This window comes from Montipora capricornis, chromosome 6 (assembly GCF_036669925.1).
Source record: "Montipora capricornis isolate CH-2021 chromosome 6, ASM3666992v2, whole genome shotgun sequence".
Taxonomy (NCBI): Eukaryota; Metazoa; Cnidaria; class Anthozoa; order Scleractinia; family Acroporidae; genus Montipora; species Montipora capricornis.
The window spans coordinates 20,356,276-20,373,723 of record NC_090888.1 but is presented as its reverse complement, the minus strand read 5'-3'; the positions used below and the strand labels follow the sequence as shown (position 1 = coordinate 20,373,723).

Below are 17,448 nucleotides of genomic sequence, written 5' to 3'. Positions count from 1 at the left end.
CAGTCCTTTGCGAATTGGGTAAATTCTGCTGAGGCATAATGTGGATCGTTATCACTCCTGGCTTCCTATGGAATGCCGTGTCGTGCAAGGATCGCCTTGAGCGCTCTGATAACTTCAGACGATTTGGTTGTCTTATTCATTGCGGCTACCTCGACTTAGCGAGAGAAAAAATCAACCACTATCAAGTACGTGATATGATCGAGTTTGAAGAGATCAGTTGTAGTCATTTGCCACGTACGCTCAGGGAAGGAAGTTGGCATGAGTGGTTTTGGCCTTATTACTCAGTGCCTTGCACAGATTTTACAGTTTCCACCATATCTTGTATCTGACGACTTAAACCTGGCCACCAAACAGAACTTTTAGCTCGCTCTCTGCATTTAGTTATTCCTTGGTGTCCTTCGCGTATCTTGTCGAGGACTTCTAACCTCAGGGATGATGGGATAACAATTCTTGATGATCTTAACAGTATTCCTTGAACTACACTTAGCTCTCCTCGGTCTGACCAATACGGTTTCAGCCCCAAAGGCCTGCCCCCAAGGCAATAATCTTTAATCTCCTTACGAATGGGGTCTTAATCTTGAGCCTCCATGATTTGTAGTAACTTGACGTCTGACTCAGGGAGTGAGTCAAGTACACTGTCGAGATATATGTTCATCTCTTGTTCCTTTATTGTGGTCTCACACTCAGAACTGGTTGTCTGGATTCTAGATAGTGCGTCTCCCACGTGCATTTCCTTTCCAGGTACATGGATGACTTCTTTCAAGTGGAAACGCATAAGGCGCATCCGTAGACGCTGTATCTGAGGAGGGACGTCGTTTAGTGCACGCTTTGTAAGGAGCGGCACCAGTGGCTTGTGGTCTGTTTCTGCAATGATGGATTTACCCACGATGTAGTCACTGCATTGCTCACATGCCAGGTAAAGGCAAGGCCCTCTTTATCAGTTTGCGCATAACTACACTCCACTGGGGTGAGTGCTCTGGATATGAATACCACTGGTCTCCAGGTTTCATCATCTTGCTTTTGAAGGAGGAACCCACCCAGTCCAAAAGAGGATGCATCAGCAGAAATCTTCGTTTCTCAGTTGGGATCATATAATGCTAGGACTGGTGCTTTTGTTAAGTTATACTTGATTTCTTAGAAGGCTTTCTCTTGTGGCGGCCCCCAGATCCACTGGCTCTCTTTTTGCATCAGGTCACGAAGAGGTTTTGTCTTTTCAGCTAAGTGTTCTGCGAACTTGCCCATATGGTTCACCATACCGAAGAATATACGCACGTCATGATCGTTACTTGGTACTGGAAGATTAACAATAGCTGTTATTTTGTCTCGATCTGCTTTAACTCCGTTGGCACTGACCACGTTTCCAAGAAACTTGATCTTTGGGGCACTGAAAATGCACTTGTCGACATTGAGTGTCACGCCTGTTGCTGATAGGTGGTCTAAAACTGTTTTCAATCCTCTGTTATGTATTGCCTGGGTAGGGCCGTGACAAAGGACATCGTCAATGTTGCATTCAACGCCTTCCAATCCTTCAAGGATTCTACTCATGCACGTTTGGAATTTCTCGGAACCTGAGCTGATCCCATAGGGAAGAACGTTGAAGCAATACCGACCCCAAGGTGTAATGAAGGTGGTTAGTGGCCTTGAACTTTCTGACAACTTTATTTGCCAAAATCCAGAATTTGCATCCTGTTTCGTGAAGTAATTCGCTCCTGCAAGCTTTCCTAGGGTGACGTCAACTGAGGGTAACGGGTGATTCTAACGCTGTACATACTCATTTAGCATTGTGAGGTGAACACGCACTCTTACTTGACCATTAGGCTTGGGGGTTGCTCAACGTGTGGTTAGCTATCACGCGCCCTGCAATTCCCAGGTTCACAAACACTTTGGTTTTTATAAAATGGGGTTATACTTGAAATTTTTAATATATCTGACACATTCCTGTCTCGATGATTTCGCTATAAATTTGGTAAATGGGGAGGCCAAAGAGCTTGCAGCCATTTTAATAAGTTTATTAGGTATATTTATATCAGATTTATTTTCGTCCAGATTTGCAAATAGAGTAAAAACTCGAAGCTCAGACAATGGAGACATAGCAAAAGAAGCAGAAAGGAAAAATGTATTTACAGAGCAGGACTTATAGCTGGATCATCACTTAATTTATTAGCAAGATTAGGGCCTACATTTACAAAATACCTTTTTAATTGTTTAGCAATATGAAGCGGTTTTGTGTTGGTCTTATTGCCATGTACAATCCTAGTAGGCTGCAACTGGCCTTTAGTTTTCGTCTGAATAAGTTTACCTATGAGCTTACAAGTAGATCTTAAATTCCCCTTATGTCTTGCAAATTGAGATTTAAAATATTATTTTTTTACTCTCACTAATAACACGCGACAAAGTGTTGGAGTATTATTATTATTTTTTGTATACAGTACTTCTATTTAAATCATAACTTTAAAAATGTGCACGGTACATCTTTTGTTTTAATTCAATAGATTTAAGAATTCCTTTAGTGGTCCATGGCTTATTCAACTGTTTTTGTTTGGCATGGAAGGCCAGCAATTTGACTGCATAATTCGTCCTTTTTATCCTTAACACCTCTATTTCATTGTTTAAGCTGTACCTTTCTGTTAGAGGTAATAACCGACACTGAACAATTTAAAATACATGCAGTCGTAAACACTCTAAGCTCTGTTGTTGATAAGTATACTGTATCCTCGTTAAACAACCTCTGCCGTGTTTCTAAGTTAGAGAAGCTTACACTTGTTTATTGACCTTGTCAGACTTACTTAATTCAATTTCAAGTCACTTTTAATAATTTCAATATTAACGTTGTGTATTTGTAGTAGCTCAAGTCTGGTAAAAACGGCATCATCATAGAAAGGGTCACGAAACATGTGTTGGCTTGCTTTGTGTTTTTTCAAAGACGGCAGGAGTCGACGACGATTGTTCTTTAGTAAGATTTGACAGATAAATACGACTACAGGGTAGGGCATTTAAACACCATTCTGGCCCGAGGGGCGGGAATTTGAACGATCCAATCTTCAAATGTTCAAATGCCCGGGGTGTCCCGGGGGGAAACTTTAAGCGTCAGCAAAGAAAGCAACGCAACGGCTGCGCATAACAAAGCACACAGATTGTTTGTATTTAGCTACTGCTAACTGTACCATGCAGTTAAATGTAACCTGTATGGATTTGAGAATAAAATGAGGCAATTTATAAAATCTCACGTTTTTTCACTGAATCTCCATATTTTCTTGCAGTTCACCTCAGATTTTGAACTCTGACGGGTTGGCCGGTCTGCAATTATATGAGACAAATTGGTGTAGATACGAAAAATAAGAGTTAGCAGTATAGCTGGTTATACTGGTTGGCTTAGTAATTATTGGTAAAAAAACAAAACAAAAACAATATGAAAATAGCATATCTAAATATTCTTCACTCTGGCAATGACAGTTTACTTTTCATAAAGTCAATATTGGTATCACGGATTAACAAACGGTTACACTTGTCAGGATTAATAGCTTTGATAATATTATTTAACTGATCTGTAAAATTTAGAAGATTACTATTAGGGGGCCTATATATACATAGTAGATTTCTTAATTTTTCCATTCAATTTCACACCATATAGACTCTAATTGGTCCATATCAAAACCCATATCATAACGAGAGATAACTTGTAAAGAATTATCTGTGTAGAGAGTAGTCCGACCCGCATTTGGTTTTGAGTCAGAACGGAAAAGGTTATAACTATTATTAAGTTAAGTTATTCTAAGTTGTTAACAGAAGATTCGTTAAGTTTAGTTTCAGTTAGTCCTTAAATATATCTGCGAATCCATACCCAAAATTTCTTCAAGTAGATTAAGATTCTTCGATAAACTTCTATTATTACAGTGGAAGATAAATCAGTTAGAGCCAGATTTCTTAAGAGGATTATTCACCTTCTTGTTAGAATAATATTCTGAAAGAGGAGACACAAGCATTAATTCTGGGTCAGATTCATCTGTTTTGTCAGGATTAGGGAGCAAATTATATAGACCATTGATTTCGTCGAGAAGTCGACAAGGCAGACCAGTTCCCAAGAAGATGGTTTAAGTCCCTATCAGAAAGAGAAGAAAAGGGCAGAATACTCACAGTTTTCCTCATTGACAGCTATTTAAGACATTTAACAGTTTTGTGATGTGCGATCTAAGAAGTCATCCAAATCCTCGAAAGAGACAAAACGTTGGAGAGTCGAGGGGTCAGACTTGCGAAGCATGATCTTACATTAGCTAGTCCAAAGATATTTGTACGGTCGATTTCTATTAAATTCTAAAATTCTGCTAAATAAACGCTTCCTATAAAGAGTCAAACTTTCATTAGTATGAATCTCGGCATTGTGGTTAACGGACGATGTCTCTGGTTGAGCTCGGACAGATAGCAGATAGTTTCGACTTAAGTTTCTTGCGGTTATTGTGGGCTTCGTCCCTCGTAGCTCGTCGAGTGAATTTAACAATAATCTTGGATTGTCCATTCCTTGCCGGAAGTCGATGTGCAATTCAGATATCTTTCGACTCTGAGAAAACATCAACCAACCCCGCGATCTCAATTATCAACTGCAATCACGGACAAAAATCTTGAAACATTTTGAAAATTCTCGCACTGTTTTCGTCCGCCTCCCTTTTTCAATGTTGTTGTGGCCAGTCAAACAGTAATTTACTAAAATGTCATCCCAACACTTGTTGTAACCAGTCAAACAGTAAAATGCTAATTCAACAATATTGTTGTAGCTAGTCAAACAGTAAAATGTCATCTCAACACTGTCCAGGGAAAAGGGGTGTTTCAAGGATTTTTGGCGAGGATTGTGAGTAGGGTTATCGATCGTCAGCAATGTCAATAGAATCTCGAGGGTGTCACGTCAACCATATTGTTCGCTCGCATCAAGGCGGAGCTGGTTGTCACAAATATCATTTCTTTCACGATTGACGTCTGCAATCACGCCATCGATAGGACCATCTGAGAGCTTGTTGTGTTTTTTTTTTAAATCGTGAATACTTGTCATCAATGCATCACACTTTTCAGCAGGAAACGAACTCGAGGTTTCCAAATCACACAATTTCTTGTTCGCAGTCATTAACTCCATCTTAGGTTTATCGCCAGGGATATATCCTTTCTTACATCCGACAGCAATTGTAATTTTTAAATCTTTCTCTTTAGAGGTCATTTTAACGTCATATAAGCCAGTTCAGCTTCATAAGACTCGAGCGAGGGCCCCCGCCTCCTTACTAGACAATAAAATTAATTGTAAACTGTGTAATAAGAAGTCTTGCGAACATCCTCCATAAAGGCATTGTAAATTAGTCCTGAAGGGCCGCGAGGAGAGAGACTAACAGCATCAATTCTCTTCAGTTTACTTTATCAGTCTCTGTTTTATATTTGAATCGCTGTCGTGAAGTAGGTGGCTTTGGATGAGGAAGCCTTCGATATCTTTGATTATTATAATTATAAGAGGGGCTCTTTCCTCTTTTTATTGAAAATATGCATTTCTATTCTTCAAGCCAACTTTTCTTTCGTTCAGTTGTAAGAAAGGGCGCAGATTGTCTCTTATTTTCCTCAGAGTGGTTACCTCCAGCAGAACAAAAACATAAACAAACGCGCGCAAAGCATGCCCTTCGACACAGAGTCAAAAAACTGAAACCGTGCCAGACGTAACGCCAAGTGCAGGAATGTGAAAACATGTGAAACAGAAACTTTGCTTGAGGTTCGCAAGTTCTCGAAATTATTTTAGCCTTTTAAGTCGAACATCACAGTGCATTATTTCTAGGGAAAATGTCTCTTCTGGGCAAATATCCGTGTGATAACACGACAGCTCCAACGTATTTATCATTCGCAACAACTTCCTGTACTGTGTTGACTACTGTCGTGGCGACAGTTGGAAACATCCTGGTGATTCTCGCAGTTTACCTGAATCCAAACAAAGACTTAAGATCGCCGTTCAACTATTTCGTAGCCAATCTGAGTTTTGCTGATCTCGTTGTCGGTGTAGTCACCGCTCCTCTGGGCACAGCCTTTCACATAATGGAAGGACTCGGAATGGTAAACGATCGTTTTAAAGACTCGATGCATACTACTTACTTCATTTCTTGCACTGCTTCGCTTCTCAGCTTAACTGCCTTAGCACTGGATCGTTATGTAGCAATTACATACCCTCTCATCTACAGAACCAAGCTAAACCCAACCCGTGCATTGCTTGTATCGATGGTGGTCTGGATTATTTCAATTTTGCTCTCCTTGCTTTACTACGTTGTTGGATACAATCGATATCGATTTATATTCGCTTCCACAGCTGTAGTTACAACCTTTGTGGTGTTGATGTTCACAAACGCAAAAATTTTCAAGTATTTGCGATTTCAAGTCAAGCAATGGGATGATTTGCACGACAGCTCAGAAGAGAACTTGGCGAAGAAACGAGCGATGGAGTGGGAAAAGAAAATAACAAAGACGCTTGTTATTGTCTTAGTGTTATTCTTAGCCTGTTATCTGCCGTCTTGTGTTTGCATTTATATCATAAACTTCTGTACCGATTGCAATTGCGTGTTCATCCACTGGGTGAGGGATATCCAATTTGTGTTGGTCATGGCAAACTCGGGAGTGAATCCTTTTGTCTATGCTTGGAGACTTCAAAACTTCCGAAAGTCTTTTATGAGTATCTTAACATGTCGAGCATGCACAAGGCGGTTAAGGTCCATTTCTCTTAAAATTCAGTCGTCGACGGCGAGTACAGATACAACAAGTGTACATCATAATAACAAAGAAGAAATTAGTTTCTGAACTCGGTGACCTCCAGCATCTTCTTGTTCTTCTGATCGCACTGTCATTGTAGATCCGAACAAGAATCTTCGTTCATCATTTGTCTATTTTGTGGCCAACTTGGCCTTTGCTGGTCTGGACTTAGGACTTGTGGTCGTTCCTCTTTAGGCAATATACCACGTCTCCGAAAGGGCCACACCGACAGTGACTACAGCGATAAAATTATACTTTTGATGTCACAGCCAACTAATAACTGAAATTTGCTATTTTCACGTTCCCCATAATACACTTTTTTTGCTCCCCAAATTTTGAATAAACCATAGTTTTCAAATGCTCTTTGGAATGTGCAGTGTTCAAAGAGCATTTGCATTATGCAAGATTTGTGGGGCAAACAAACTGTATTATGGGGAATGTGAAAGAAGCGAATGAAGAAATCAAACTAAGACATGATTTTCATTTTACGTTACTACCGTAAGGGTATTACGGGCAAGTGACAAGGTCTTGCTTTTGATAGCTGCGTATAAAATCGTAAAGAGCGTTGGCTCAATGCTCACGTTTTCGTGCTTATTTTCAGTAATCGAATTATTTCACTTTCACCAACTATTCCACTTCAGCTAATTTCAGTGAAGTGAGTAATTTACACAAATCAGATCTGTCACCAGGAGTGCTATCCAAGCAGTTAAAAATACCGAAGGCCCTCTTTTCTATGAGCTCAAGTGGTGCCGACGCAAATTTTCGTTTCCTAAATGGTAGACGCCATTTCAAGGGCACGTAGAAACATTTTTGTCTGCTTGCTAATCGAACCCACGATGTTGGATAGCAGCGTAGGGCACGCACCACTAGACTATCGACTTGCACGGCCAATATAACAGAAATTGTATACAGTTTGTTATCATCATTTAACTGCTTTGTATGAAATATAGTATATAGTAACATTAACCTCGACGCAAGGCAAACCTTTTTAAGCGTTTTAAAACACAATAATCTTTTCAAGATGGCTGGATATTGGACTCGTCCTTTTTTTGGGTGTTTATGGAACGAGACGAAGTCAACCTTTACGTTGATGACTGACGATAATTTAGCACACACTAAGAATTACGCAATTGTCTGATAATGTACTTTGCACCGATCAGTTTCTACAGCGAACTGCTGAGTTTAGTCGAGTGTTGTAGATTGTAATGCAGAATTAAAGTGCTACTATGATGAAATTCGCATCTTTGCTATCTTAACCATTTAAGACATAAACATGTAGTCTGCGCGAGATAAAGGATGCTGTTTACTATTTTCAGATATCTCTTTTTGTTCCAGATATATTCAAGTGTCCAAATGTCCAAATTAGTCAAGTGATGACGTCATAAACAAACAAATTTTGATTGACTATGATGAAAAAAGGTATCTCAGCCAATTTGATTAAAAAATGCTTGGTTCTTTGCTGTGAGATTCTAGTAGATGTGCTCCACAATATGATCATACCAGTATTGTTACCATAGCAACATAATGGGTTCCAGACCTCCCTGGTATTAAAGGTTTTGCTGGCCACCTTTGGCAACCCATTTTAATATTTGCCAATGGTGCCTCATCTGCATCAACATGGAAGCACATAGATATGTTAGGTCAAGTTTGTGGCCTTGTGAAATGTTTTTCTTTTTGCATCACGAATCATTCAGACAAAGTTTAAAAACGTTGAATACTAACAGGGATGTTCACCCTGATAATTTAAATGAAACAGCCACGAATTTCAGTACATATCAAAATTTTATTGCATCTTCACTCATACAGGGGCTTCAACAACAACAATCGCAGCTCTCGATAAGCTCTCCCAGGAACGAAAGATACGATGCTTTTTTTCGCCCCTTGATGTCACCAATCTCGATGTCAAAATGTTCGCAGAGATTGCGCAGCATGTATCATATCACGCGCCACTGTGGTTGGGTCAAGTTTGAGGCCAGTTTGTTCTCCAACTTAAGAGTCCCTGCCCATAATTATCAAACATAACTCGGCAAGGGTCGAAAACTCGATTTCGCTCATATTTTTATGGTAGATAGGCTAGGTTATGAAAACTACTGGATAATTTTTTCGGCAAAATATCCTTTTATTTCAAGAAAAATGCAAATTACCAAATTCCGTTAAAATCGTCATTTGACGCACCATTTTATTAAACAAGTTCAAAAGCCTCGTATGCAAAAACAAATTATTTTTCCGTCTTTAAAACACTCAAATAGTTTTGTGCAATGTGTAAATGTGTATTGGGTAGATTTGGGGGAATGTTGCGTCATTTTTTGGGTGCAAAATAATTAAATTTCGAAGACATGTATTTCTTTCACTTAAAAGCACTTCGTGAATACAATTAATTTTCACCATGTGCGAAACCTTCAAATGGATTAAGCTTCGGGTGGTCCAATTGTAGAAGGATGGTCTACAGATTCGCGTAAAAATTTCTTTGGGCAAATGATTGTGAACGACGCAAGAGCTTTTCAAAGTACGTAAAAAATGCAAATATTTCACCTTCCGTTGTGAACTGGCATTACACATATATTTAAGCACGCGCCAGATGTATGGACCCATCTTAAGTTGAAAGAGACACAGAGCTGATAATTTCGAAATGTTCTAACCTTATTTGCCGTAAGAGGCAGGTCCGAAGGCTGATTTAACGTGTTTCTCTCACCATTTGTCGCATTTTAAGCGGTCAAGTTTGATTCTGTGTACACAACGTTCGTTGCACACGTATTCAATGGTCGAATACCATAATCTGTGATCATCTAAGTCAACAACTGCTAAGTGATTTGCAGATAGTTGCTTGCTTTGTACGTACTAAACCTGCTAGACCAACATATTACATTTGATTGCGACCATTGCTCTCCGGCGTGTCGGCGCCCGCAGCACAATTATTAGCTCGTCACGCAATGCTTTCCTTTTGGCGGGTACGTATACCGGTAGGGGTCTATAATATTACAAAAATAAAAATTAAAAAAACCAAATATAAATATTTCTTTCCATATTCGCAGTTTGCTTTGCGTATTTTGTATTGAGCACTCTTAGGATAAGTGAAACAATTTATTGCATGTTTATCGGTTTTTTTTTTGTTGTATAAATCTACTAGCGCGTAATTCTGTGAATTGCTACGCTACTCAGTATCTATTCTGTGATAGATAGTGAGTAGCGTAGTAGTGTACGCTTCTCGATAAGGCAATGATGTCCTTTGCATCAAAACTAGAATAGGGTGTTGCCACTGTTGATAATCCTATATAGGATACTGGTACAGCTAAGGTACCGAATTCCCGTTCATCGTTTTCAGTGGGCTGGGCTTTGAAATCCTCCATTACTCAAAGAACCCGACTGAATGAAAACCAGAAGCAATAACTTACAGAAGTATTCAAAATCGGCGAACAGACTGGAAAGAAAGCTGATCCCTCCAATGTTTCCAAGTCAATGAGAAAAGTTAGAAACGCAGATGGCTCTTCTAGATTTGATGCTTCGAGTTATTTAACTTCTCAGCAAGTTGCAAGTTTCTTCTCACGCCTTGCTTCAAAGAAAGTTGTCCAAGCTGCTGAATCTGGGGACGAAGAAGATGAACACGCCGAAGAGCTAGATAAAATTCATGAACAGCACATACAAGAATTGAGTAACAAAGTCATGGCAGAAATATTATTGCAGCATCCGATCATGTACGATACGCATAACATTTGTGAAATCGCAGCTTGCTCTAAACTGGCAAAGTTTTCTGTGCAGATCCTCCAAGACGTATGTAATTTTGATCAGCTTGACATCTCAACAATCAACGTTAAACGAAAGAAGCCCTACATGATCATCACCGCAGGAATAGAGAATCTCCTTTGTGTTTAATACGTGAGGGACTTGCCTCAAAGACCCCAGAAAGAGCTGTAATTCAGGTCCGAACCATACTAATAAGTTTTGATCTCGAAGAAAACGAAGCAAATTATTTTCGCCCAAACTAGCGTTTAATTTTCCCATTGGCTTCATTTGTCCAAACTAATAGGTTCGAAAGCGATAAGAACGAGTTGGGCGTGGAATTGTGCATATGTGAAATGAATGTTCAGGTAATACCACTTCATTCACAAAGTAGTCCCACCACGCGCTAGTTCTTCCTGGTCTAGTCCAATATCTCCTTTTTCTTTCTTATGGCTGTCCTTTATCAGTTCTTTATTGGTATGGCGGAATCTCACAAAACGCTTCAGGTAGTAATTTTGCGACATTTTGTTTCCGTGCGGAGATCGGGTGGCTTCGGACGCGGGAGAAAAACTGCGAGCCGGGGTAGGGGTTTGTAAAGATTTGTCGTGCCAAAAAGCACGTGTGGCGAGTTCGATATATCAATATTCTTACATGGCTCCGAGGCTTTCGGGACAAACGTCTTTTTCTGGTGTTGTTTTCTTTGTGTCCAAGTCTCTTTCGGGAATTGAGAGACAAAAGAAACTTTAAAAAGTTACAATTTTGACCCGAAAGCCTTGGAGCATGTTAGAATATTGATATATCGAACGTGGCCTATTTGAGAAAACAAAAAAGTTTGCAAAAGCTCTGACTGTCCGCAAAAGTATTCGAAAAAAAATTCTGCCAAGTTGTAAAAACAATAATAATAAAACGCTTTCGTTTTGTATTTGCATTGTTTGGTTTTGTTTGTCAAACTGTTTGGGAAAAAGTAATCAAAGAAATTTTGCACAGCGCGAAAAGACCAAGGAACGAGTTTAGCCCTAGAGTGTTACTCAATGTAGGTAGCGGGTCGCTTAAGAGATGACAACAGGAGACAATTCAGGAGACAAAGTTAAACTAGTCATTCTTTTCATTCCTTTACTTTACTCTCTTCCTAATCAACAAGATTGTGTGCTCCAAGTGGTTACGTATCAGGATAGAAATTGCCCTACCTCTACCCCCTAAATGGGATGACAGCATTGCGCGACGAACAAATAACGAAGCACTGCAAAGGATTCAAGGTCAAACATCAATTGTTCAAATATGATAGTATTTTGGTGTAGTGCAAAGTAAGCAACTATCCACAAATGACTTAGCGTTGTTGAGTTAGATGCAATGGTGATCATAAGCGCCGAAACAAGATCAAAGATGGTATTCGACCATTAAATACGTTGAAAATTAGTGATGTAGATCGGACATTGTGTAAAAAGAAGGAAACTATACTGCTTTAAATGCGACAGATGGTGAGCGAAACACGTTAAATTGGCTTTTGGACCTGCCTCTTACAGCAAATAAGGTTAGAACATTTCAAAATTATTATCTCTGTGTCTATTTCAACTTAATATAAGTCAAGGCATGTGGTGCATGCTAAAATATATGTGTAACCCGTAAATTGAAATTTGATGGCGGAGGGGCAAATATTTGCATTTTTAACGTACTTTGAAAAGCTCTCGCGTCGCTCATAATCATTTGCCCAGATAAATTTTTACAGGAATCTGTAGACCATTCTTCTGCAATTCAACCACCAAAAGCTTAATCCATTTGAAGGTTTCGCACATGGTGAAAATTTATTATATTCACGAAGTACTTTCAAGTGAATGAAATACATGTCTTCCAAATTTAATTATTTTGCACCCAAAAAGACAACGCAACATTCCCTAAAATCGACCCAGCACACATTTAAACATTACACAAAAATATTTGATTGTTTTAAAGACGGAAGAATAATTTGTTTTTGCATGCGAGGCTCTCAAACTGTTTAATAAAATGGTGCGTGAAATGGCGACTTTAAGGGAATTTGGTAATTTGCATATTTCTTTGAAATAAATGAATATTTTGGCAAAAAAACTATCCAGTAGTTTTTATCATGCCCTAGCCTGTCTACCATAAAAATATGAGCCAAATCGAATTTTCGACCCTTGCCGCGAAATTAAGGATTTGTCTGATTTTTACAGGCAGGCACTCTTAAAACTTGCTTTCAAGGTAATTTCGCTGGGGCTCATTGAATCGCGTTGCCTTTTTACTTGACCTTAGAGCCCAGCCTTGCGAGAGTGAATTATGTGTTGAGGAACGCTGGCGTGAAGCAACTTCCAGGTGGGGAGTAGTGGCACTTGCGTCGCATAGCAGCTTTTCGTGATACCAAACTCTAGCCCTATCTACTAAGCTTTCTATAACGGACGAAAATTGGCACTTCCCGTAAGATAGGATATTTTCAAGCCCATTGTAACGCTGATATAACCTTGTGAAACCATCGTTTGGACAGGAAAACAGTGCGTTGGTATCATGATGATCCTGTTGTCCTGTAGAAGAAAGACCTTTCTCAGTGCCCTCTGCATTCCTTCTCTTGGAACTGCCCTCTGACGAAGACAACTCCATGAAGTTCCCCGGAGAAAAGTCGCACTTAAATTCTGCTGGCTGTGAGTAGTCTGGAACCGTGGGAAAAACGTTTGTATAATTTAACCCTTTCGCCACGGGAGAGCACGTACCAGTATGTGCTTGTCACGTCACCGTTTGATTCAAATGTGAACCCTCCTTTACCACCCCTGGAAGTTTGGCATTTGTACAATAATTAGGCGGTCTCTTTTGCATTTGCTAATAACCTATTCATCGAGAGCCCTAAGGGTAAATCTGATATATATGAAGATTTGGACTTCATTGGACTTCTTCGTTCTGGCGTTTCAAAGAATCGTTTGTCAAAGCCACGATCACTTCCTTAAAGGTTGTTGATTCGATTTGTGGAAAGCAGACCGGGGGTCTATTAATTAATTTGGGAAAAATTGAAACTAAATAAGGGTCTAACTGCGGAAAGGAAACGGACTTAGCGCGAGGAAGAGAGGGGCTAATAAACTCAGCAAAAGCCTTTGGGAAAATGGGAAATGCCGCTAAATGGTTTCTGTATCCGCGTATGAAATAATATTTTGTCAATGCCAGTGATATTTGCGTTTTTCCAAACAAAAAATGGTGCAAACCTTTCACATGCTTTCCGTCGCCAACGTTGTACGCTCTCCAAGCGGTGACAGTGTTATTCAAATACAGGAAGTTGTTTAACGTACTGATGCCCTCCCACTTGACTTTAAGGTCGGCGTGTTTTCTGGCAATGCTTGCATCCACAAAGGTCACGCGGACATTTCTAACTCCATCCACCCTTAGATAGCATTGCATTCATCAATTCAACAGCATTCAAAACATCATGACCCTCATTGATGTACCTCTTGACATGTGCCTTGACTGTTGCTGCCTTGCCGTCACAGCACCCTTTTCCTCCTTGTGGATCTGTGAAATCTACCCTCCTTACTTCAATCCCCGTTTTGGTTTTCATCTGGGCACAGCTTGCCAACATTTCCGCACAATGATAACAACCTGCGTTATCTTGACGTAGAAAAGCGGTTGTTAGTTCTGGATGCTCCTTCTTTAACGTAAGGAATATGTGTTCCATGATGCGCACGACAGTGAAACTGTCCTGTTTTCAGTTCTCCACAATGTGAACGAAAGCCTGTTGATGAAAACGCTCTTGAATCTTCCTTGGAACGGCGCTGACGTGCCATGATATACCTCTCTTCGCAAACCAATCAGACTGCGATTCCCTGTATCTTTGAGGAAGAAACTTCATCGCCCAGTCGTGAGTCACATGCTTAGTGTTTCCTTCTAGGTCATCGAGAATGAAGGTTCTTACCTCATCTTTTCTGATAGTACGCAGCTGATGGGCCTTCCACGCGTCGATATTTTGCACGGCTTGTCGAAAAGAATACATCATATCGTCGAGCTCTTCTCGGTCTAAGTAGCATTCCAAAATATATCTTTCAATTCTTTGTATAACATCTTTAAGCTCTTCGCACTGCAAACAATACTGGTCATGTGCATGGTCGCAAGCACAGCTAAAGGGACGTTCGTTCCTTTGGGTCGCTCAAAGCGTAGTTGCTACAGTGATCAGTAATTTTTGAGCATTCTGAAACATGGACCTAGAACACAAACAAATGAAACATATAACCAAAAATCCGCTAACAGTTTCTTACCCTCATTTATTAAAACAGTATCATTTATTGTAACAGAGTCTTTTTTAACCATTGTCTCAAGTGCTGCATTAATTTTTATACTTTATGACTGTAATTCTACAGAGCATTAATGGTGTGGGTATGTGTACTATGTAGATCCCCAGACGCTCATTCGAAGTCTCAGTTGCTGCATGAACATAACCTACTTACAACAACTGCGACTTTGGACACTTTCTGGCCGGATGTAGATCTGTTTGTTGTTGTTGTTTTCCTGTTTGTTTGTTTTTTTGTTGTTTTAAATAGGCACAATATAAGGCATAAAGTGGAAAAACAGCTGGCAAAGAAGGGTGGTCAAATCACTCTTACATATTCCCAGATTTTAGGAGAGACCCATAACAAAATGGAAATGGTAATTGTGTGAAAAGACCCAGTGGGACGTTCACAGCCTTGTGTTATCCAAACATACATGCGTTTAGCCAAATCAAAACTGCTGTGGCTTCTAATCATTTAGCTGGTGAATATGTTTTTTTGACTATTGCACCTTATACTCAGACGTGATGCAGTGCTTTCCTTCCCTGAGTGATTTCTGAGACTCGCCCACTACTTCTCTTGCAATACCATGTTCCCCAAGGCGATCCACAATACTGAGCAAATACTCAAACGCCTTTGCTCCGTCTGCTGCAATATAGTCGAGACCTTTTAAACTCTTACGAACCGTTGCAATATACCTTTAAGAAGAGAAGGTGGACAAAGAACATTTAATCAAAACGTCATTATTTTTCCAACGACAAGTTAGAAATTTTACATAAAGATTAGTTCGTTTCTTCGGACCCTGTGTTCGGGTTGGCATTTATTAATAACTTAAGCAATACAAATACTACTACAACTTGAAAAACCCCGTTATGTCAGATTACGCAGCCGTTTCCTCCCCATTCAGGGTGTAATAAGACTATTTTCAGATGGTGTTACATGTATGTTATTCAATATTGACTGCTCAGTTGTTAATGAAACTAGGAAGGAAACGTCAACTGAACAGAAATTCAGAATATTTTTGAAACGGTACAGGGTTGTCATCCTTAAAATTCCAAAGTAATGACTTCCGGTTAATGCAAATACCAGAGGTACAAGGTACAAAGAAACGCGAGACGTACTCCAAACGTATTAATTACGACTAAGGCTTCCTGCATGATAACTGGATGATTCTTCGATACTGCTTGTCTTCAGTTAAGAACAAGTACGAAAAGGATATACTTAACTGCTCTTCATAACAGTAATGTTGCCTCGCCGTCCAAATTCAATTCTCGAACTTTCATCGCTTTCAGGTGTGTTCGAATGTCTTTCCCCCACTTCGTGATTAAAACGCACTGAGCATTGGAAGGATTGCTGACGCTGTCACATATAAGTATTTGGGTGCGGCTATACCCATGATGCCTTGGTAATAAAGTGGTTGAAACCCGCCATCTTGTGTGTTGTGTTAAATGCTAGTTTACTACATTTTGGCGACGAAGACGGGATTGGATTAGCCGACAATTATCAATGCAAGATCTCCGGACAACACTGTGTGTGTTGTAGCTTACAGTATTGACCAGCACTGGTGCAAGTGGACTTTTCGGGCGTGTGGGCGAGTTCATCGCCGACGCGTGAAACATTCTGTTCCTATGTGGAAAGGATGGAAATGTTCTTCACGGCCAATAACATCGTAGAAACAACAGGAGAGGGCAGCACTCAAGCTAATCGAGTGGTCGCCGAGAGGAAACGTGCAATATTCCTTACAGAGGTGGGAGCGGAGGTATATTCAACTGTAAGTAATTTATTGGCACCTGTGAAGCCCAAGGATACTCCGTTCACTGAGATTGTAAGTGCTTTGGAGAAACATTACAATCCAAAACCCTTAGAGATTGCACAGAGTTTCCATTTTAGCACCAGAAATCAAAAGCTTGGAGAATCGATCGGGGATTATGTGCTGGCGTTGAAGAAGTTGGCCATTCATTGTAATTATGGTGAGTTCTTGGATAGAGCTCTCGGTGACCGATTAGTCTGCGGACTCAGCAACCCGAAGATACAAAATAAATTGCTGAACACAGAGGATTTGACGTTCGAGAAGGCTTGTAGGATTGCCAAAGCTATGGAGATGGCGGAGAGAAACACCCAGGAGTTCCGGATACACCCTACGACAAGCGAGGGTTCGCAAGTGAACCAGTTGACAACAAAGGACACTAAGAACAATTAACAATGTTTTAGGTGTGGGGGTAAACATTCAGGTCAGTCATGTAAATGTAAGGCTGCAAAATGTTATCGGTGTTCTAACATTGGTCATTTAGCATCTGTTTGTCGAAACAAAAATGAAACCAAGAAAGGGCAATGCACAATTTGCACAGATCTGAATCAGGTGGCGAGGACGAATTAGGAGTCTATTCCCTGTACTCAGTTGACAAAAAAAGGTCCCAAGGTTACTCGGTAGACATGATAATCAATGAGAAATCTTGTAAAATGGTGGTAGATACTGCTGCAGACTGTTCCATAATGCCACACAGTTTATATCAAGAGACGTTTGCAGACATACCCTTAACAGCATCAAAGGTAGTGCTTTGGACATACACAGGTGAAAGGCTTGATGTGTAAGGTGAAATGCAGTGTGTTGTTGTTTATAAGAACAAACACTATTCACTACCAGTAGTAGTAGTTAATTACAGCGGAAAGCCCACTCTACTTGGCAAAAATTGGCTGAGTCAAATCAAATTGG

At 40.0% G+C, this 17,448-nt stretch overlaps 2 protein-coding genes across 2 annotated transcripts; both read left to right on the top strand.

The window, feature by feature from the left end:
- The first annotated feature begins 5,209 nt into the window (after positions 1 to 5,209).
- Positions 5,210 to 7,997, top strand: LOC138051758 (adenosine receptor A2a-like). Its single transcript, XM_068898009.1, has one exon. It carries the CDS (start codon positions 5,809 to 5,811, stop codon positions 6,808 to 6,810), a length of 1,002 nt encoding a protein of 333 aa, XP_068754110.1. The 5' UTR covers positions 5,210 to 5,808; the 3' UTR covers positions 6,811 to 7,997.
- An 8,377-nt stretch (positions 7,998 to 16,374) lies between these two features.
- Positions 16,375 to 16,935, top strand: LOC138053345 (uncharacterized). Its single transcript, XM_068899993.1, has one exon. It carries the CDS (start codon positions 16,375 to 16,377, stop codon positions 16,933 to 16,935), a length of 561 nt encoding a protein of 186 aa, XP_068756094.1.
- The last annotated feature ends 513 nt before the right edge of the window (positions 16,936 to 17,448 follow it).